Source organism: Halichondria panicea, chromosome 1 (assembly GCF_963675165.1).
Source record: "Halichondria panicea chromosome 1, odHalPani1.1, whole genome shotgun sequence".
Classification (NCBI taxonomy): domain Eukaryota; kingdom Metazoa; phylum Porifera; class Demospongiae; order Suberitida; family Halichondriidae; genus Halichondria; species Halichondria panicea.
Genome location: NC_087377.1, coordinates 15,584,463 through 15,606,726, shown reverse-complemented (window position 1 = coordinate 15,606,726; position 22,264 = coordinate 15,584,463). Strand labels below are relative to the sequence as shown.

Genomic DNA, 22,264 nt, shown 5'->3' with positions numbered 1-22,264 from the left:
AGGGCCTGGTAAGCCACAAAACACTACCATATAACAATATAGATAACAATATGCATGTACACAGGTCTTTTCTTCTTAGATATTATATACACTGAACTACAGATCCTGGAAGAATCAATTTTCTTCTTTCTTGAGGTCCTGGTAAGCCACATAATACAATAAATAACAACAATAGATGCATGTAAATAAGTCTTTTCTTCTCAGTGACTTTATATAGATAAGCTAACTTTAATATAAAATTCATTATAGATAACACTCTAATACTTTTGAGCGAAAGCAAAAACATGGCGAGAGGCATTAGCACAGCGCCAGCTTGAACACTAGTTATTATTGTCATCGTTCACAGTATGTTGTGGACCGAATTCCATCAATATCTATGCCAGATGTGTGCACCTATCCGCCAATGCCTGGAAAAGCTTTTTGTCAGGATCACTGCCAGTATTTGGAGTCACAGGTACCACCAGTACCAACAGATCTCAGGAGTTTTTTGAAGCACTGCAAAGTTCAAAATGGTACAATAATTATACACCATTATACTGAATAGTCGTATGCATGATGTGCTATAAAATAATATTACTGCATGTATATATACACTAGCTGGAACTTGTATATACTATAATTATTAATCCCGTATCACATCCGGTCCAGTATAATATTGCTGATATACTTTGTTGAGTATAATTATAATTGCTATGTTATAGTTATAACACGGGCACAAGGGATGTATGGAATATATTGCACTGAAGCACGAGGGCGCCAGCCCCGAGGGCTGAGTGCAATATATTCCATGCATCCCGAGTGCACGTGTAATAACTAGTTTATATCCCGAGGGCATAGCAACATAACACTGTCTTAGTAACACAATATAAACAATCACATGAACTGTGTACTCACAACTGCATTTGAACGATGGGGTCGGCCGTGTGATAGTCCATAGTTGATATCCCGCTCATCTTGGGTGCTATAGGTCGACCCATTGCATGCAGTATCTCAGCACTACTGGATGGTGGGATCATCACATACAGAGGACCTGAACACACACAACAACATAGTAAAACTGACTATTATTTATAACTTTTTCCAACACCACTTCCAAGAAACCTCAAACATTAGCAATAATACTCATGGTTCTACATGTAATTAGTACGTACAAGCACTTGGGAATCATCACACTGATAAATTTGGCCTCCATTACTCACCATTTTGGCCAGACTCTGAACCAGATAAGGTGCTCCTAGTGATGAGGAACTGAGATGAGAGGGTGGTCTGTCCACCTTGCTGCATCTGGATGAGGGCGTGGCCTATAGCGTTGAGGGTGGAGCCATCCTCAGAGGTCATGTCAGAGGGCAAACCATCATCGCTAGTGAGCGTGTGGATCTCCTGCGTGAGTGGGCGGGAACAACAAGTGTGTGTGTGTGTGTGTGTGAGTGTGTGTGTTCGTTATTTGGGAGGTAGTTACCATCATGCAAATTCTAACCAATACGAAAGCGAACGAAAACGAAACGTCCTAGGAGACCTTGTTTTTAAGTGCTAGCTTTTATATGTTACTTCGAACTGTGTGTGTGTGTTACCTGGGTACGGCATCATGCACAAGGCCAAAGTTAACTACACATTAATATTAACATGTACCTTGTTCTTGATGAAGGTTCCTCAGTAGTCCCTGTCCATGGACTCATGTCTTCAGCCTCCACCAATACAGACAAGCACTTGCTCAGAGCTTTAAGGTATAGCCAGCGATCCGATTACGGCCGATGTTTTTTACTGACTGAATCCATGTGGTTTATCATGTGACAAGATATTGTTTACTCTGCAGAGGAAAAATGGCATGTCTTGTAATTGTACAACTGTCAAACTGAACTGTTACACTGCACTGTGAGTGGAAGATACTGCACTGACTGCACTACTAGCACTGTAGCCTCTGGATTATTATCAGTAAGTGCAGACAGTACTGTTTTTACTGTATGTACATGATTTAGTTTGCAGACCCCAAATATAATTTTATCACATAATTCTGATAACCATAATTATTCTACAGGGAAGATGTCGGACTATCTCACAATAGCAGATCTAAAGAGATTGTATCTCGTCACGTTTGATGCTCGAATTAAGTGGCGAAACATCTTGCTTATTCTTGACGTACCCCAGGCTACAATCCACAGCATTGGGAAAGAATGGAGCAACAATCCTGATGACTGCTATCGTGAGGGTTTGATTAAATGGCTTAATGAAGGAGGGAAAAGCTGGAAAGAGATGGTGGAGGCTTTGTCAAGTCCCATCGTGAGTGAAGTTCACATAGCCAGGACCATTGAGAAAGATCATCTACAGTCTACTGATGCAAGCAATCCTACTGATGTGAAGTCAGAGGGTAAGCACTAGTTCAGCACAGGAATCATACAGTCATAATGCTTAGTTCGTTAGCTGCTATAATATTCACCCCCCCCACACACACACACACACTCACACACACACACACACACACACACACAATGTTCTACAGTTGACCAAAACCGCCAGAAGATCAACGATGATTTGACTGTTTTCTTAGACGAACCTCTAGGTAAAGGTGCATTTGGAGCAGTCTTCAAAGGCAGCTACAGGGGCGAGATATGTGCAGTCAAAGTGCTGCTTCACGACGCTATGGAGATGCAGGCAAGTATTTCAGTCTGCAAAGACGAAGAAGCTAGCAATGCAATTGATCGTGAGAGTGATTTTCTCAAGTCGTTCCAGCACCCAAACGTTGTTCAGTTTTTGTCGACTGCCAAGCACCCCAAATCAGGTGGTACAATCCTCGTTGTTGAGCTGATGGATTGCAATCTGAGATCCTATTTCTCCGGCCTTGATGAAGAGTCCCTCACTAGCGAATGTGAAATTAGCCTCTCCAAAGACATGGCTTGTGGTCTGGCCTACATTCACAGCAAGCAGATTATCCATCGTGACCTCTGTGGTGATAACGTCTTGCTGAAGCTTACACGATCAGTGCCTGTCGCAAAGATATCCGACTTTGGCATGTCACGGCTATACGATCCCTCCAAGCTTAGCCACACCCTCACAGCCATTGGTCACCGTATGGGGTATCTACCTCTCGAGGCTATTCGATTGGACAAGGATAATTACGATAATAGCTTGGATGTGTTCTCTCTTGGGGCGATTATGATGCAGGTTGTTTGCAAGCTGAAGATGATCAAATCTGTGGAAGATCGATCATTCCATGTTGCCCAAATCCCTCACACACACAGGTTGAGGAAGCTTATCGACAGTTGTTTGCAAGAAGACATGAGGAGGAGACCATCTGCCAGGGACATCTGTGAGTTAATTATAATTATGTGTTTTACGTTTCCACTAACTCCTAGCTCTAACAGAAAAAATCATTTCATGTTGGTATCGATTTTCTTTTACTTTTTAGATGCTGACCTCACAACAAGCTCAGACCCAGTGGAAGCAACAAAGAGGGAGTCAAAGGACACTCAACCAGTCAAGAAGGTGCTTACATGTAGTGTGATAATGAGATTCCCACAGCAACAATAGTATTGTACCTTAACATGCATGGATGCTGTCTCATGTGTTAAGCCGTAACTACACATCCGTTTGAGTGTGCCTATAATTATGTACTTCCTTTAGCAGAAATTGTTGCTTGTTCTCGTTCTGTTGTAGAATTTCCACTAATGATATTCACGTCTGTGACAAAATTTCCACCAACGTTCCCCTGCACAGACACACAGGGAACAGATTAAGCACAAAGATGCTGAGCTGGTCAGGAGAGACGCCATCATTCAACAGCAGAGACAGGTGAGATGAAATGCACCATTATATTATTGCAGAGCTATAGTAGAAGCTTTGATCTCTTATAATCGTACTATTAGACTGGTGGGTGTGGCCTCTTAAGCTAATTAGAGAAAGTGATTTAGTGTGCATGCAATTATTGCTAACACTCGCTTGTTAGTAGACACTATCCTAATTACACTCATTCATTATTCAGGGTCCCCCTCCCAGAGAGTCGAGACCTCCACTCACTCTGAAATGGAGAAGAGGGAAAGACATGCCAATCAAGATGGGCTACTCGGTACAGAGTGTTGTTATTGGTGACACGGTGTATGTTGGTGGTGGTGGTGCAGTCGATGATCGTGACATGTGTACAGTGATGAAGCTCGAGCAAGATCAATGGACCAAACTACCGGAGTACACTGCCAAGCACTTTGCTATGACATCACTCGCTAATCGACTAGTGCTGGTGGGAGGACGTGATCCAAGAAACAACAAACCCACCAATCAACTTGCAGTGTTTGAATCAGTAGAATGGACTCACCCGTACCCACCAATGAACATTGCTCGTGATTCCTCAACAGCTGTCTCCTTCAACAACCACATCATTGTAGCTGGTGGGCGTGATGATAAAGGACGTACCTCCTCTGTGGAGGTGTTGGACGTAGCATCAAGAAGATGGTACATTGCTCAGTCACTACCTAACCCACGATCAGGACTGAAATCAACTCTCATAGGAAACACCCTCTACCTAATGGGAGGGATGGATCGCACTGGGAGGCCAATCAAGACAGTGCACCACGTCGACCTCAATGAACTTATTGCAAAGGCCCTTTCCAACCTGGACACATCCACTCTCTGGCAAACCTTACAAGAAGTACCACTCGTGTGGTCAGCTTCTCTCAGTAATGGGAGGTCACTATTAGCCGTTGGTGGACGGGACGACAGATTCAACCCAAGTTCATCGATCCACCTCTACCAGCCTGACACCAGGAGGTGGGTGAAAGTGGGAGACCTGCCTACTGCACGATACTGCTGCACATGCTCAGTACTTCCTAGTGGAGAGGTCATTGTAGCCGGAGGACAGACAAATTTAGTTGATTATATTCAAACTGTTGATTTCTTCTCTTATAAGTGCTAATTAGTTATTTTGTTAGTGCATTAATTATTGAGTTAACGATATGAATTTTTTTATCATGTTTTGATTAAGTTGCAACAACATTACATAGTTATTATGATGACATGAAGTGGTACGTACAAAAACAGACAAAATAATATTTAACAGTCTCATAACAAGTTCAGGTCCTTGGTTGGGGTCTTGTCCGAGGGTAGGGTGGACGCCTTCTCCCAGAATCCAAAGTCTATCTCCTCTTCCGAGTCAGACAGTGAGGGTGGGGCTCGGGAACTGAGGGGTTAAAGAGTCACATGGTCATAGTCACACTGAGTGGCCAGTTTACGTGAGGCCCCTCTCTTAGCAGCATAGTAGGCCTAAAGGTGTGTGTGTGTGGGGGGGGGGGTCGTACATGATTGTACACCTCTGTTTGGTCTGGTGAGGGAGTGTCTGGCCAACACCCCAGAGAGAAGACCGACCACCGCTGAGCTCCTCTCGTCTCTGGAGGAGGTGGGGAGGGAGATGGACGGAGGACTGCTCCAGCTGGACATTGCATGAGTGAAGACTGCCAGGACCCTCAGGTCAAAGGAGAAGAGGATAGAGGCTCTACAGGTGATTCCAGTCCAGTGAGCTAGTGGGTGCAAGGGTCTGACATAGTCTCGATTTCCAGCCTCTTTGCAAGAGTCTGGTGAACTTCACTATCACCACTCGTGTCAGGCCCTAAGTGCCGCGGTTAGATAACCTAGTAGTGATAATTGGGTGTTAACCAAATAGTGTAGGTGTAGTGGTGGGTGTACCCACTGTGTGGTGAAATTCATGCAATCACTGAATGGGTACAGGTGTGGCCAAAAATCAGTGTGGAACATTTAGTTTATGACTTTCAAGATTTAGTACATAATTATAGTGCAAGACTATGGAAAGACACATGAAGATGCAAGACGTGATAATTGAGAGTGCTAGAGCAATTGGGATCCATTATTTAAAGCCAGAGCAAATGAAAGCAATGTATTCAATCATTGGAGGAAAGGACACATTTGTGTCACTGCCAACCGGCTATGGAAAGTCAGTAATCTTTGCTGCATTACCTATGGCCTTTGACCAATTGAAAGGTGAACTAAAATTGCTGTATGAGTGTACCTATATATACGCCTTTTTCTGTTTTGCAGGAACATCTGGAAGCATTGTACTTTGTATTAGTCCCCTCACTTCGCTGATGATGGATCAACAAAAAAAGTATGCAGCTGGAGGATTGACAGTGGAATACGTTGGAGAAGCTCAGACAGACCGTAGTGCTATTAACAGAGTACTGAAAGGAGAAGCTCAGTCGGTGTTCATCTCCCCAGAGAGCATATTAGCGAAGGGTATTTTTCGAAATATGCTTCTGTCACCACCGTATATAAAGAATCTCGTTGCAGTAGTAGTTGATGAAGCCCATTGTGTTAAAACCTGGGGAGATGATTTTCGAGTCGCGAGATTGGAGATTTAAGGAGCCTCATTCCAGACAATGTGTCGGTGTTCACGCACTTACTGCTACCTCTACAACAGAAACATTTTACATTGTCAGTAGAAGGTTATGTATAGACGATCCTACTTTAATTGCCTCCCCTCCTTTCCGAGACAATATTTCTTATGGTTCTTATTTTAATGGTTGCTGCTGACACGTACACCGGTGGAATGGTTGCTGCTGACACTGGTGAAATGGTTGGTACTGAAACAGATAATGGAATGGGTGGTGTGGGGGGTTCCTGCATAACTCTACTTCTTTTTGGCGGTGGTGGTTAAGTTATCTTCTGCATGTCTTGAAAGCAGACCATTTATTAGCTCTGTTGCTTCCTTCTTTACCTTGCATAGCTTTTCTTGTTGAGCATGGACATTCTTCAGTTGTTTCTCGCACTGGTGACACAATATACTGTCACTAGCACTAGTTTCAGGGATGCAATGCAGAGGTACTGGAAGGAGCTGCACAAGTACTTCTCTTGCTTCAGAACAGCTATGACCATTGAGCTTCTTTCGCCTTCGGTTGTCCAGAGACTCATTCGCACACAAACAGCAGTAGAGGCCCACATCTAGCTACTTTTTCGTGATGCAATAGCTTACGTAACAGTTTACACAACAGGCCACAACGGCCCACAAGGCACTTGACAAGCGGTTTCACACCCCAAGAAAATCTTGGGGTGTCTGCACGAACTGTTCATTGCAAGTTCACCCGACCATATACGAAGTATGGGAGGGCGTGGCCAGACTAGGTCTGACACTGCATGCTGTACTCTGTTCTCAGAGAGAGGTGGTCCAGAAGGACAGGATACTAGAGAGAAAAGATGAGCAACTTACTGAGAAAGACGATCAACTTGAACAGAGCGTTGCACTACTGGCACAAAAAGACGATCAACTAGATGAAAAAGATGCACTTCTGGTACAAAAATATGAGGAAGTAGCGGACAATTAAGATACTCAGCTTGCTAGACAGCAACAGGTCAGCAGAACCAGTTTACTTTGTTTATTATAAGCTATTTTGTTCAACGAGCTAACATGTTGATAACCTTTTTTATACAGATATTGAATAATGTCCGTGCTAATGCTGCCACCAAAGATGGTGTGATTGCTGACAAGGACAGACAACTCAGTGAACTGGAGTCAAGGATCACTGATCTCATTTCCCAGAGAGAGGCTGCTCTAGTTGAGAGGGCCGCTCTCTTACAGGTATTATAGTAGTCACCAAATGCACACACTCCTATACGCTAGTATTATACTACAATAATAATATTTGTTTGCGTACATGTAGCTAAGTGTGTCGATGAGATTCCAACAATAGTATTATACCTCAACAATTGATGCTATTGTATAAATCATGTTAAGCCGCTAAATACACCTCCGTTTGAGTGTGCCTATAATTATGTACTTCCTTTAGGGGAAATTGTTGTTTGTTCTCGTTCTGTTGTAGAATTTCCACTAATGATATTCACCTGTGTTTTAGATTTCCACCAACGTTCCCCTGTACAGGCTCACAGGGAGCAGATTGGGCACAAGGATGCTGAGCTGGTCAGGAGAGACGCCATCATTCAACAGCAGAGACAGGTGAGAGAAAATACACCATTATATTATTGCAGAGCTATAGTAGAAGCTTTGATCTCTTATAATCGTACTGTACATTCTATTAGACTGGTGGGCGTGGCCTCTTAAGCTAATTAGAGAAAGTGATTTAGTGTGCATGCAATTATTGCTACAAGTAACACTCGCTTGTTAGTAGACACTATCCTAATTACACTCATTCATTATTCAGGGTCCCCCTCCCAGAGAGTTGAGACCTCCACTCACTCTGAAATGGAGAGGAGGAAGAGACATTGCAGAGGATAAGAAGCTACAAGAGAAAGTTCACGCTTTGATCAGGGAAGTGATTAAAAAACTAGTAGAAGCTGCCAGTGACCCTCTAGAGTTGGAGGAAAACGAAGTTCTCATAAGAGTGGGGGAGGCAGCCAAAACTGATGAAGTACTATTAGAGTATGACTTCTCCTCACAGAGACCATTTGTGGTGGATGTTCTGGCAGAAAAGAAAAAAGAGAAATTTGAGGAGCCACGAAATTATGACGGCCCATCCGACTTCTTTTTTCGACATCCAGCAGATGATATTTTTCCTTCTGAACCCCCACCTACTGTACCTGACGCCTCAGAGGCTCCATCCGACTTCTTTTTTCGACATCCAGCAGATGATATTTTCCCTTCTCAACCCCCACCTACTGTACCTGGCGCCTCAGAGGCTCCATCCGACTTCTTTTTTCGACATCCAGCAGATGATATTTTCCCTTCTGAACCCCCACCTACTGTACCTGACGCCTCAGAGGCTCCATCCGACTTCTTTTTTCGACATCCAGCAGATGATATTTTCCCTTCTCAACCCCCACCTACTGTACCTGACGCCTCAGAGGCTCCATCCGACTTCTTTTTTCGACATCCAGCAGATGATATTTTCCCTTCTCAACCCCCACCTACTGTACCGATGGAAGAGGGTGGTAGCGATTCGGACAAAACTGTTAAATTATATTAAAACTGTTGATTTCTTCTCTATAAGTTATTTTGTTAATTGTTTCTCTTTAATTGTGCGATGAGTTTATAACGATATTGATATTCTTTTTATCATGTTGAGAATATTAAGTTGCAACAGATTTTATCGCATATAATTATAGTTATTATGATGACATGAAGTGGTACATACATAATTACATTGCCAGAAAATAGTACAAAAACAGACAAAATAATATTTAACAGTCTCATAACAAGTTCAGGTCCTTGGTTGGGGTCTTGTCCGAGGGTAGGGTGGACGCCTTCTCCCAGAATCCAAAGTCTATCTCCTCTTCCGAGTCAGACAGTGAGGGGTGGGGCTCGGGAACTGAGGAGTTAAAGAGTCACATGGTCATAGTCACACTGAGTGGCCAGTTTACGTGAGGCCCCTCTCTTTCTTAGCAGCATAGTAGGCCTAAAGGTGTGTGTGGGGGGGGGGGGTCGTACATGATTGTACATTGCACACCTTCAAATAGGACACACTATAGCTGACCTTGAATGACTTTAAGGGACTCTACAAAGTATGACACAAATGCATTTTCCAGCTAATGTACTCTGTACCTCTACCTCCATTCTCAGTGCCTCTTCTTGTCTCCTCAACACTTGGCCGGGCTGAAAAATGGCCGCATAACTGGGGGCCAGAAAAGATGAGGGGTGGAAAAATCAAACAATAGTACAGAAGACAAATCAATCAGTCAATCTACAATTAGAACTAGAGCACTGAAGTGCTACCCTCGGCTGTTGACATAAATAATAAAGATCTATAGAAACCAGAGGAGTGTTATACAATAGTATATATGATTTGGCTAAGCAGCAAGTAACGGGAGCAATAAAATAAAACTAGACTATAGGCTGAAACTTTTGAGAACGAGTTTTAGTAGAATCATAACACTAATAGTATCTTATTGCACTAGATTATAATCTTACTTCAAGATATACAGTGAAACAGTATAGCTGTACTCTAGAGGTGGCATAGGTCCGCTATGGAGTCCATTAATTAACCTGACTGTATTCTATAATAATCTCTATAGAGTGACTAGAATAAGAAAAGCTTCACTACAACTCTACACACTAACTGACGTGACACAACTCACTAGTCGAGCCACTTTGATTTCTTGCTCTTGGACTTAAACAGAGCTGAGTCAGCACTCATCCTGTGCAACAGAGAAACATTATTATTAATCAACTAACATTGTTAGTACAAATACACAGTGTTAGTATGTATTAGCCTTTGATTGCATGAACACTAATTATCCGCTCATGCAAGCGTGTAATCAGAGACTAATTGCTTGAGCTGCACTGCACCTGTCGAACCTCCTCTGGATACACAGTGTTAGTATGTATTAGCAGTTATTAAAGTTATGATGACCGCTTTACAAACACTACAAGATGACCCTTTACCTAATCTGCTCCAATAGTGAGAGGTACTTCTCTTTGTACTCATTTCTCTCCCCTCAGCACACGGGCCACCTCCAGCCTCGACACACGTATGTCCTCCTTATATATATGGCCTCTCACACTCACACTCAACTATAGGGACACCACACACAACACATGTACTGGTATACAATATGTACGTACTTACATTATGAATACTAGAATAATCGTAAGAGTCAGTTAAAGTGAGCAGCATAGTAGGCCTAAAGGTGTGTGGGGGGGGGGTCGCACGTTATTACACTCATACAATGTCACCCTCCATGTTAACAACACTCCATACCATGTTGAAATTGATCTCACATAATGCACCCAATGCACACACACAAGATCACAAAATGTGGAGCTTACCAGCTCTACAGCATATATAGCGTTTTTTAACAAGGAATCGAATGGTATATAAGATATACCTTTCAAACGTCGCCATCAAAGTTCATATTATTTTGAGCTACAAAACTAATTTGGACACAACCAAGGATAATAGCTGATGGTCCAAGGCCGAAAAACTACACCAAAGAAATTTTGGATTGAAGCACATTATTTGAAAGTCTGTTTCTAAGCTTTAAGCAAATAATATAAATTTTGACATTGGATCAACGGTATTAAAGTTATGGCTGTTTAAAATAATGTGTTTAACTACCCCTCCCCTCAAGAAGAGTATGTTAGATCTCTAAAGCACCCTAACTACAAACAAAAGGATTATATGTACTAGCCTCGTTCACCGGCCTACCCTGGGATCCAGGCTATAATTATATGTACATGACATAATTATGTACAGTACATGACCTTGCAGTATTGACCCTAAACACACACCTGGCATGGGTACATACTGTCAAGGAGGTCATGATGAACACACACTAACCTGAGGAGATAGGTTCTCCCTGGAGAGTACGGAGGGCAGGTACTGGTTGGAGGAGGCCGTGAGAACAGCTGCACCAGACACACCTCCCAGTCTCACACACACTAGAGCTGCACAACAGACACACCAGGATGGAGCATGCCCAGTTTCCTAATCACCTTCCCACGTACACACACCTCTGCACAACGGCCCGGGAACTAGGTAGAGTCTGTGGAGTGTGTGTGCAGGGGAGGGGGCGGTAAACACAAGCAGTGCAGAAGTGTGGGCAGTGAGCAAGTGTAGTTGTAGGAATAAATTTTATGACAAAATAATCTTCCAGTGGATTCAACACATACACTTCAAAAACCTCACGGCCACTAATTCCCAACAAACTGGACTGAATGCATATGTAGTTCCTTCACAAGTCCCTAACACACATACACAGCTGTGCTTATGCAACCCTCACCTTCAACTGCCTTCAGGAAGTATCTACTGCCATCTTTGGTGAAGGACACCTCCAGCAGCTGCATGACACGGTCCAGTAGTCCATGGACACTTCAAACCCGGGGGTACGACTATAATACACTGCACACAACCGACGATGGTTCCGTGTTCCCACATCTACAGCATAGGACACACAAATTAGTGAGCTTTGGCACTGCGAGCAATTAGCGGTTTTAAGACACTTTAATTGTATACAATAGTGCTTTCTCAGAGCTACAGAATGCGTCTTTGAGTTTTTTAAATAGGACGTTCCTAACTCAAGTTATGGCCTCTAAAAGATAGCTCTAAAAACAAACCTGATTTTTCAACATCCATTAACTTTAATACCGTTGATCCAATGTCAAAAATGTTATGATTTTCTGAAAGCTTAGAAAGAGACCTTTCAAATGATGTGTTTCGATCCAAGGGCCCTAATTTGTAATTTTCCGCCTTGGACCATGGGCCAAATTGACAAATACTTTTATCTCTCAAATATAAACTTTGATGACACCATTTGAAAGGTCTCTTTCTAAGCTTTCAAAAAATCAGAAAATCATTGAAATTGTATCCACGGAATTCAACTTATGGCAGCTAAAAGATAGCTCTGAAAACAGGCCTGATTCTGAAAAAACACCCACGCCTTCCCCTAGAAAACAGAAGATTAATTAATGTCAGCACTTCCGTCTCACAAAAACTGCTTACCTTGCAAATAGTGTCTTAGCTAGATAAAATCTCATTCTTCTGTGGAGTGAACCCCAGACCAGCCAGAATACAGCCAGCTCTGTGAGTGAGTGAGCACAGTGTGTAAGATGGTACTTGATCTACTGGGTACAGTTACCTTGCTGGTGCTTCATCAGCGTCTATCTCCTGTAGTGGAAGGTATACCTCAGCCAGCTCATCAGAAGCGCTACACATACAGAGAGAGGGGCAGATGAAAGGTAAATAAAGTACTGAAAATAACTACTGAAAATATACACACAAACCATAATCATACAAATGCTGACTAGCAGTCAAACACACAGTACACTACACACTAGGACACCTACACACTGGTAACCCTAATTATAGCTGGACACAAATTTGGTAATTATTGTAATTTTACTGTACTTAAAACACCTCCCCCCACCCCTAGTATACAGACCTGCCTGCTGCTGTGTTCTTGTCCCCTGAGGCCATGCAGTAGCTCCCCCTCTCTAGCGAGCAGCTGCACTCTCTCAGTGTCACACTCGAGTACACTATCCAGTGCTAGTGTGTTGTCCCCGGTGACCTCTTGCTCCACGTGTAGTACACTCACACCAGCTGGTAGACGCAGCTCATGACACGCCATAGAGCGGAGGAGGGTGGACTTGCCAACACCTGCACGTGTGTGAGGGGGTGTGGTTAGGGCAGGGGAGAGACACACATGTATCACTACAAGTATGCTAGCTGCATGGTTAGATATCTGACACTATGTCCGGATAATGCTCAACCTGTGTGTGTGGGCGTGGCATAATAATTATACGTAATCATTAATTATTTTTATTGCACTATAATTATATAATAATTATTGGACGCTGGAATTCACCGAGCAATATTAAGCCACGTTAAAATTGTTTTTAGGCCTAAATCTTTGCACCAAGCTTAATTAACTATTGACTGTAACTCAGGGTCACAGCTTACACCAGTATCCCCCCTCCCCTACACACACACAGTAGGTACACTGACCAAGAGAAGCAACCTTGAGGGGAGCTCAGAGTGAAGTTGACCTTGACTCCAGTGCTGGAGGGGACATAGGGAAGTAAAACCACCGGTACATTCAGCTTCCCCAGAGAGCTGGCTTTATGAAGGGAGCAGACACCAGTGTGAGGACTGTGGCTGCTATCAAGGCTGCCTTCATCTTGCATGATATCTAGTACAGTTTTCAGTGAGTCCACATGGCCTATGGCTTTCTGATCTCTGACCCCATATGCAACACCCCCTCATCTTGAGCAGCCCCTCCCCCACTTTGTTTGCAAGAATAATTATATATTCTTTACACAAATTAATAATAACACACTCATGCACCAATACTAAGACTCAGAGTCCAATTGTTTGATGTGGTGTAACACAGTGTCCATGGAGGGTCTGTCCTGAGGTGATGAGTGGGTGGAGCTCCCGCCATACACCTTCCATACTCGATAGCAGACCAAGAAATACAGCAGCTTCAGGAAATCTGGCATTCACCACTTCACAAGCAAGCACTCCAAAACTGTACACATCATCTTTGTCCATGCACGAGACTGTGGGGGGAGGGAAAATTGGTTCAGGAAATTGATCACATAAACATAAATAACACAATCTACAATTAAATAGACAGTAGTGTACAACACAGGAATAGGGACAGTACTATCCAATGAGTCTATATAAAGTCACTGAGAAAAAAAAAGACTTATTTACATGCATCTATTATGTGGCTTTAATATCAGGACCTCAAGAAAGAAGAAAATTGATTCTTCCAGGATCTGTAGTTCAGTGTATATAATATTTAAGAAGAAAAGACTTGTGTACATACATGTTTTGTGGCTTACCAGGCCCTCAAGAAAAATATATGATTCTGCCAGGAGGATCTGGATCTGGATCTTGGATATCACACATGGGGAATGAGCGCGCATGCGCATTACATCCACAGGAATAATTAAAGGGTGTGTCCAAAGAGATCAATTTCACAAATGGCTACTGCTAGCTAGCTGTTTTAACAGATATTTTCTGAGTCTTGTAACTAACAAAAAGCTAGCGCTTTAGTGCAAGGCTAACTCATATGTTGAATAGAAAGTTTGTGGGGACAGATGATGCTATGAAAGATTCTAAAGAGACTGCAACAGCCTTCAATGTGAGTCAAACTAGCCATAACTCGAGAAAGAAGCTTTAGTTTGCTAATCCACGAATCAAAATCCAAGAGAACGTGGATAGAAGCTGTTAGTTTTCGTCGCATTGCAACTGTTGAGCAGTTACAGCTGGAACACACACACACACACACAGTCAGCTTTACCGTATCCCTCGTGCGGCTACGCCTCGAGGCATAATTAGTACGTACAAGCACTTGGATAACTTATCGAGGCCTATAACTTTTGGATTTGCCTCAAAAAATGTATCGTCACACTGATCAATTTGGCCTCCATTACTCACCATTTTGTCCAGACTCTGAACCAGATGAGGTGCTCCTAGTGATGAGGAACTAAGATGAGGGGGTGGTCTGTCCACCTTGCTGCATCTGGATGAGGGCGTGGCCTATAGCGTTGAGGGTGGAGCTATCCTCAGAGGTCATGTTAGAGGGCAAACCATCATCACTAGTTAGCGTGTGGACCTCCTGTGTGAGTGGGTGGGAACAACAAGTGTGTGTGTGTGTGTTCGTTATTTGGGAGGTAGTTATCATCATGCAAATTCTAACCATGTAATACGAAAGCGAAAATAATACGAAAACGAAACGTCCAAAGTTAGGGTCCACATTATAACCAACTACACATTATACACAAGTACTGTACTTGTTCAATTTAAGGCGACCCTCTAAATATGCGACACCCTCGATCTTAGGTAATATTCTGACCTCTAAAAGTAGCGACTGCTGCGTGTGACAATTACTTTTTTATGCGGCGTCCTAAATAGAGGTCAAACCACAGTCTCGATTCCAGGCCGCTAGAAACAATATAATTTTAAGCAGCCTATAATTAAGGATAGTAGAGTAACCTCCAATTAGATACGACCCTCTAAATATGCGACACCAGGAATTTTTCTCAACCTCCAAAAGAAATGACCTCTCGCTTTGTAATTATTTAAAATTGTCGAATAAGCACATTACCTTGTTCTTGATGAAGGTTCCTCAGTAGTCCCTGTCCATGGACTCATGTCTTCAACCTCCACCAATACAGACAAATAGTTGATCACTTGCTCAGAGCTTCAAAATTGACAGCACAATTTTTTCTTCTCTCTAGCTCTAGCTCTGGAACTAGTGAAAGACCAGCCACGTGGTTTAGCAATGTTATTTGTTATCGCACGTGACAGCTATTGTTTATTCTGCAGAGAAAGAGGGCGGGTCTCGTTGTAGCTGAGCTAGCTGTTGTTGTCCTATACTTCTGTACTCTGCCTGGTATCAAGCTGTACGTGAAGATACTGCCTCTGGATTATTATCAGTGAGTGCAGACAGCACTGTTGACTGTTAATGGTTTAGATCTTGTCAAGCTAGCTAGTCTATACTTTACTAGCATTTAATAATTATGTCTCTATCCCACACTCTACAGAGACTCAGAAGATGTCTGACTATCTCACAATAGCAGATCTAAAGAAATTGTACCTCGTCACGTTTGATGCTCGAATTAAGTGGCGAAACATCTTGCTTATTCTTGATGTACCCTCGGATACCATCGATAGTATTGGTACGAAATGGCGAGACAATCCTGAAGAATGCTATCGTGAGGGTTTGAAAGAATGGCTGAAAGGTGAAGAGAGACGCTGGGAAGATGTTGTCCAAGCATTGTCCAGTCCCATTGTGGGCCACGTTCACATAGCCAGGACCATCGAGAAAGATCATCTACAGTCTACTGATGCAAGCAATCCTACTGATGTGAAGTCAGAGGGTAAGCACTAGTTCAGCACAGGAATGTATACATACATGATGCTTAACTACTATAATAGTTATATCCCCCCACACCCACACACATAAATATGCACACACACACACACACACACACACACAATGTTCTACAGTTGACCAAAACCGCCAGAAGATCAACGATGATTTGACTGTTTTCTTAGACGAACTTCTCGGTAAAGGTGCATTTGGAGCAGTCTTCAAAGGCAGCTACAGGGGCGAGATATGTGCAGTCAAAGTGCTGCTTCACGATGCTATGGAGATGCAGGCAAGTATTCCAATCGGCAAAAACGAACAAGCTAGCGATGCAATTGATCGTGAGAGTGATTTTCTCAAGTCGTTCCAGCACCCAAATGTTGTTCAGTTTTTGTTGACTGCTAAGCACCCTAAATCAGGGAGTACAATCCTCATTGTTGAGCTGATGGATTGCAATCTGAGATCCTATTTCTCTGGCCTTGATAAAGAGTCCCTCACTAGCGAATGTGAAATTAGCCTCTCTAAAGACATAGCTTGTGGTCTGGCCTACATTCATAGCAAGAAGATTATCCACCGTGACCTCTGTGGCGATAACGTTTTGCTGAAGCTTACACGACCAGTGCCTGTCGCAAAGATTTCCGACTTTGGCATGTCACGGCTATATGATCCCTCCATGCTTAGCCACACCCTCACGGCCGTTGGTCACCGTATGGGGTATCTACCTCTTGAAGCTATTCGATTGGACAAGGATAATTACGATAATAGCTTGGATGTGTTCTCTCTTGGGGCGATTATGATGCAGATTGTTTGCAAGCTGGAGACGATCAAATCAGCCAAGGATCGATCATTCCATGTTGCCCAGATCCCTCACACACACAAGTTGAGGAAGCTTATCGACAGTTGTTTGCAAGAAGACATGACGAGGAGACCGTCTGCCACGGACATCTGTGAGTTAATTATAATTATGTGTTTTACGTTTCCACTAACTCCTAGCTCTAACAGAAAAAATCATTTCATGTTGGTATCGATTTTCTTTTACTTTTTAGATGCTGACCTCATAACAAGCTCAGACCCAGTGGAGGCAACAAAGAGGGAGTCAAAGGACACTCAACCAGTCAAGAAGGTGCGTACATGTAGTGTGATAATGAGATTCCCACAGCAGCAATAGTATTGTACCTTAACATGCATGGATGCTGTCTCATGTGTTAAGCCGTAACTACACATCCGTTTGAGTGTGCCTATAATTATGTACTTCCTTTAGCAGAAAGTGTTGCTTGTTCTCGTTCTGTTGTAGAATTTCCACTAATGATATTCACGTCTGTGACAAAATTTCCACCAAAGTTCCCCTGTACAGACACACAGGGAACAGATTAAGCACAAAGATGCTGAGCTGGTCAGGAGAGACGCAATCATTCAACAGCAGAGAAATGCACCATTATAATTATTATTACAGAGCTATAGTAGAAGCTTTGATCTCTTATAATCGTACTGTACATTCTATTAGACTGGTGGGCGTGGCCTCTTAAGCTAATTAGAGAAAGTGATTTAGTGTGCATGCTACAAGTAACACTCGCTTGTTAGTAGACACTATCCTAATTACACTCATTCATTATTCAGGGTCCCCCTCCCAGAGAGTTGAGACCTCCACTCACTCTGAAATGGAGAAGAGGAAAAGGCATGCCAATTAAGATGAGCACCACGGTACAGAGTGCTGTTATCAGTGACACGGTGTATGTTGGTGGAGGTAGTCCAGACAATGATTGTGACAGGTGTACAGTGATGAAGCTCGAGCAAGATGAATGGATCAAACTACCACAGTACACTGCCTATTGGTTCGCTATGACATCACTCGCTAATCAACTAGTGCTGGTGGGAGGATGTGAATCAAGAAACAACAAACCCACCAATCAACTTGCAGTGTTAGTGTCAGGGGAATGGACTCACCCGTACCCACCAATGAACATTGCTCGTCATTCCTCAACAGCTGTCTCCTTCAACAACCACATCATTGTAGCTGGTGGGCGTGATGATAAAAGACGTACCACCTCCTCTGTGGAGGTGTTGGACGTGGCATCAAGAAGATGGTACATTGCTCAGTCACTACCTAACCCACGATATTCACTGAAATCGACTCTCATAGGAAACACCCTCTACCTAATGGGAGGGTTCGATCACACTGAGGTAACCAAGACAGTGCACCACGTCGACCTCAATGAACTCAATGCAAAGGCCCTTTCCAACCTGAACACACCCACTCTCTGGCAGACTTTACAAGAAGTACCACTCAAGTTCTCAGCTCCTCTCAGTATTGGGAGGTCACTATTAGCCGTTGGTGGATGGGACGACAGAGCCAACCCAAGTTCATCGATCCACCTCTACCAGCCTGACACCAGGAGGTGGGTGAAAGTGGGAGACCTGCCTACTGCACGATACCGCTGCACATGCTCAGTACTTCCTAGTGGAGAGGTCATTGTAGCCGGAGGACAGACCAACACTTATACTATTATTCAAACTGTTGATTTCTTCTCTATAAGTGCTAATTAGTTATTTTGTTAATTGTTTCTCTTTAATTGTGCGATGAGTTTATAACGATATTGGTATTCTTTTTATCATGTTGAAAGTTGCAACAGAATTTTATCGCATATAATTATAGTTATTATGATGACATGAAGTGGTACATACATAATTACATTGCCAGAAAATAGTACAAAAACAGACAAAATAATATTTAACAGTCTCATAACAAGTTCAGGTCCTTGGTTGGGGTCTTGTCCGAGGTTTGTGCGGACAGATGATGCTATGAAAGATTCTGAAGATACTGTAACAGCCTTCAATGTGAGTCAAACTCAACTAGCCATAACTCGAGAAAGAAGCTTTAGTTTGCTAATCCACGAATCAAAATCCAAGAGAAAGTGGCTAGAAGCCTATAGAAGCTGTTAGCTTTCGTCGCATTGCAACCGTTGAGCAGTTACAGCTGGAACAGACACACACACAGTCAGCTTTACCGTATCCCTCGTGCGGCTACGCCTCGAGGCATAATTACATTGCCAGAAAATAGTACAAAAACAGACAAAATAATATTCATAACAAGTTTAGGTCCTTGGTTGGGGTCTTGTCCGAGGGTAGGGTGGACGCCTTCTCCCAGAATCCAAAGTCTATCTCCTCTTCCGAGTCAGACAGTGAGGGGTGCAGCTCGGGAACTGAGGGGTTAAAGAGTCACATGGTCATATATAGTCACATTGAGTGGCCAGTTTACGTGAGGCCCCTCTCTTAGCAGCATAGTAGGCCTAAAGGTGTGTGTGTGGGGGGGGGTCGTACATGATTGTACATTGCACACCTTCAAATAGGACACACTATAGCTGACCTTGAATGACTTTAAGGGACTCTACAAAGTATGACACAAATGCATTTTCCAGCTAATGTACTCTGTACCTCTACCTCCATTCTCAGTGCCTCTTCTTGTCTCCTCAACACATGGCCGGGCTGAAAAATGGCCGCATAACTGGGGGCCGGAAAAGATGAGGGGTGGAAAAATAAAACAATAGTACAGAAGACAAATCGATCAGTCAATCTACAATTAGAACTAGAGCACTGAAGTGCTACCCTCGGCTGTTGACATAAATAATAAGGATCTATAGAAACCAGAGGAGTGTTATACAATAGTATATATGATCTGGCTAAGCAGCAAGTAACGGGAGCAATAAAAAAACTAGACTATAGGGTGAAACTTTTGAGAACGAGTTTTAGTAGAATCATAACACTAATAGTATCTTATTGCACTAGATTATAATCTTACTTCAAGATATACAGTGAAACAGTATAGCTGTACTCTAGAGGTGGCATAGGTCCGCTATGGAGTCCATTAATTAACCTGACTGTATTCTATAATAATCTCTATAGAGTGACTAGAATAAGAAAAGCTTCACTACAACTCTACACACTAACTGACGTGACACAACTCACTAGTCGAGCCACTTTGATTTCTTGCTCTTGGACTTAAACAGAGCCGAGTCAGCACTCATCCTGTGCAACAGAGAAACATTATTATTAATCAACTAACAATGTTAGTACAAATACACAGTGTTAGCATGTATTAGCCTTTGATTGCATGAACACTAATTATCCGCTCATGCAAGCATGTAATCAGAGACTAATTGCTTGAGCTGCACTGCACCTGTCGAACCTCCTCTGGATACACAGTGTTAGCATGTATTAGCATACATTGATAGAGGCGATCAAGAAAGCGAAAAACCTGGCTGCTTCATTTCCCAGTATCAATAGCTTGCCGTTCGAATGTCCTTGGTGCCGAAGAGCGTCAAGTGTGAATGAATTCGAAGGTGATTTGATTGAGGCAAATTACCTGAAGTGTGAGCATAAATTCAGGCCTACAAATAATGACCTTGTGAAGAGTCTGCACCTTAGAAATGTTTAATTTAACTGTCTCTTAGTATAAATTAATAGTCCTGTTTAGTTTTTTTCAAGTGTGTATAATAATTAGTTGTGTAAATAGATTATAGACTTTAACTTCCTGTTCTGTTTGTTATTGTATGTGCATGCATTTGTTGGTTAAATTAGAAATTAGATTATGCGGTTATTTCCTGTGGTTAACTTTAGTTTTTGTTATTTTTGTGTAGTTGTTCTTTGTTCCTTTGCGCCTATAATTTATATAGCTATAGAGGGCCTGTTCCAGGTGGCTCTCTTGTGTATGGGAGCCTCTAGCTGCTCCACTGCCTTTTGAATCGTGCATTTGTTCTCACTCATTTTATCAGTTATTGGTCAACTGCATAAACTAGCGACGTAACAGACGATACACAAATAATTATTATCTTGCAGCAGATTATGGCTTTAAATTTCATGCATGTCTGCAGTAGCTAAAGCTTTAATTAGTGATATTCATGAAGCTAGAAGTCAGTCATGGTATAAATACAATTGACACATTGTGAATGTCCTGTAACTGATGAGAAGGAGCACCCCATTTAAGAATTCATAGAGGAATTTGTATGAAACAGCTCTATACACTATTATAGACACGCACTTCTATAAATATGTTAGTAATCTCTCTAACGTACTCTTTCGTGTATTAACTGTACTGTTCTCTCTCTGTATAAATCATTATACTATCAGGTCTCAGATTAGTATTAGCTTATAGCTATTTTTTGTTGACCTCTGGATGCACAAATTTGTTAATATAAAAAAAAGAAAAAAAAAAGCATATATAGTCTACTGTTTTCATCATTATGTCAATCCGATCATTATGAGATGGTCCTATAGGACTATATAGTATTGTTATGCATGCATGTGCATGATGCTGTACAAAACGTTTTAACGAATTATTGCCTTGAATCGAGGCCATGTGTTTGTTATTATGACCGCTTTATAAACACTAAAAGATGACCCTTTACCTAATCTGCTCCAATAGTGAGAGCTACTCCTCTTTGTACTCATTTCTCTCCCTCAGCACACGGGCCACCTCCAGCCTCGACACACGTATGTCCTCCTTATATATAATTATGGCCTCTATCACTCACACTCAACTATGATAAATTAAAGGGACACCACACACAACACATGTACTGGTATACAATATGTACGTACTTACATTATGAATACTAGAATAATCGTAAGAGTCAGTTAAAGTGATACCTTTTGTGGAGAGTGAGAGCTGCTGAGCTTTGACACTCTCCAGGAACTTGTCAAAGTCCTCCTCGTCCTGAGTCAGTGTTCTGTAGCCAGGATAAACAACACATGGACACATTCAAACTGGTAGTGTGATGAAGGGTCTGGTACACGTACTGTACAATGTCATGTACAAATATTGTGAGCTAGTGTTCTCAATTGACACACGTTTCCCTGTACACACCTAAACTGCATACATTGAAGCATACCTTGTATACAAGTGCATGTACATACAGACTAGTAAGCATGCTAGGTTCCCATTCTCTGTACTGTACATTCAATAGTACACAGTCAACTCATTGCACTGCATAACTACACATTATACACA

General features: G+C 42.4%; 3 protein-coding genes across 5 annotated transcripts in view; 2 read left to right on the top strand and 1 right to left on the bottom strand.

Moving 5' to 3' along the window:
• Positions 1–22,264, bottom strand: part of LOC135352059 (uncharacterized) — a gene marked incomplete in the record, with an annotated part of 851,949 nt that overhangs the window by 642,078 nt on the left and 187,607 nt on the right.
• LOC135352081 (serine/threonine-protein kinase OSR1-like) overlaps positions 1–22,264 on the top strand; it is a 99,539-nt gene that overhangs the window by 40,145 nt on the left and 37,130 nt on the right. Inside the window, exons 1-6 of one of the 2 annotated variants that reach the window (XM_064551235.1) lie at positions 1,798–1,932; positions 2,036–2,365; positions 2,498–3,304; positions 3,404–3,480; positions 3,712–3,786; positions 3,977–4,966. In XM_064551235.1, the coding sequence (XP_064407305.1) occupies positions 2,041–2,365; positions 2,498–3,304; positions 3,404–3,480; positions 3,712–3,786; positions 3,977–4,900 (2,208 nt within the window). In that variant the 5' untranslated portion in view covers positions 1,798–1,932; positions 2,036–2,040 and the 3' untranslated portion in view covers positions 4,901–4,966. Of the gene's footprint in view, positions 1–1,797; positions 1,933–2,035; positions 2,366–2,497; positions 3,305–3,403; positions 3,481–3,711; positions 3,787–3,976 lie in introns of those variants that run through there. The other variant, XM_064551232.1, reaches the window with a different exon arrangement.
• Positions 15,725–18,922, top strand: LOC135352097 (probable serine/threonine-protein kinase DDB_G0284251). 2 transcript variants are annotated; one of them, XM_064551261.1, is made up of 6 exons: positions 15,725–15,826; positions 15,935–16,270; positions 16,401–17,207; positions 17,307–17,383; positions 17,615–17,653; positions 17,878–18,922. In XM_064551261.1, exons 2-6 carry the CDS (start codon positions 15,946–15,948, stop codon positions 18,802–18,804), a joined length of 2,175 nt encoding a protein of 724 aa, XP_064407331.1. In that variant the 5' UTR covers positions 15,725–15,826; positions 15,935–15,945; the 3' UTR covers positions 18,805–18,922. The 2 variants fall into 2 exon arrangements, with proteins under 2 accessions (XP_064407331.1, XP_064407332.1); XM_064551262.1 differs by lacking the exon at positions 17,615–17,653.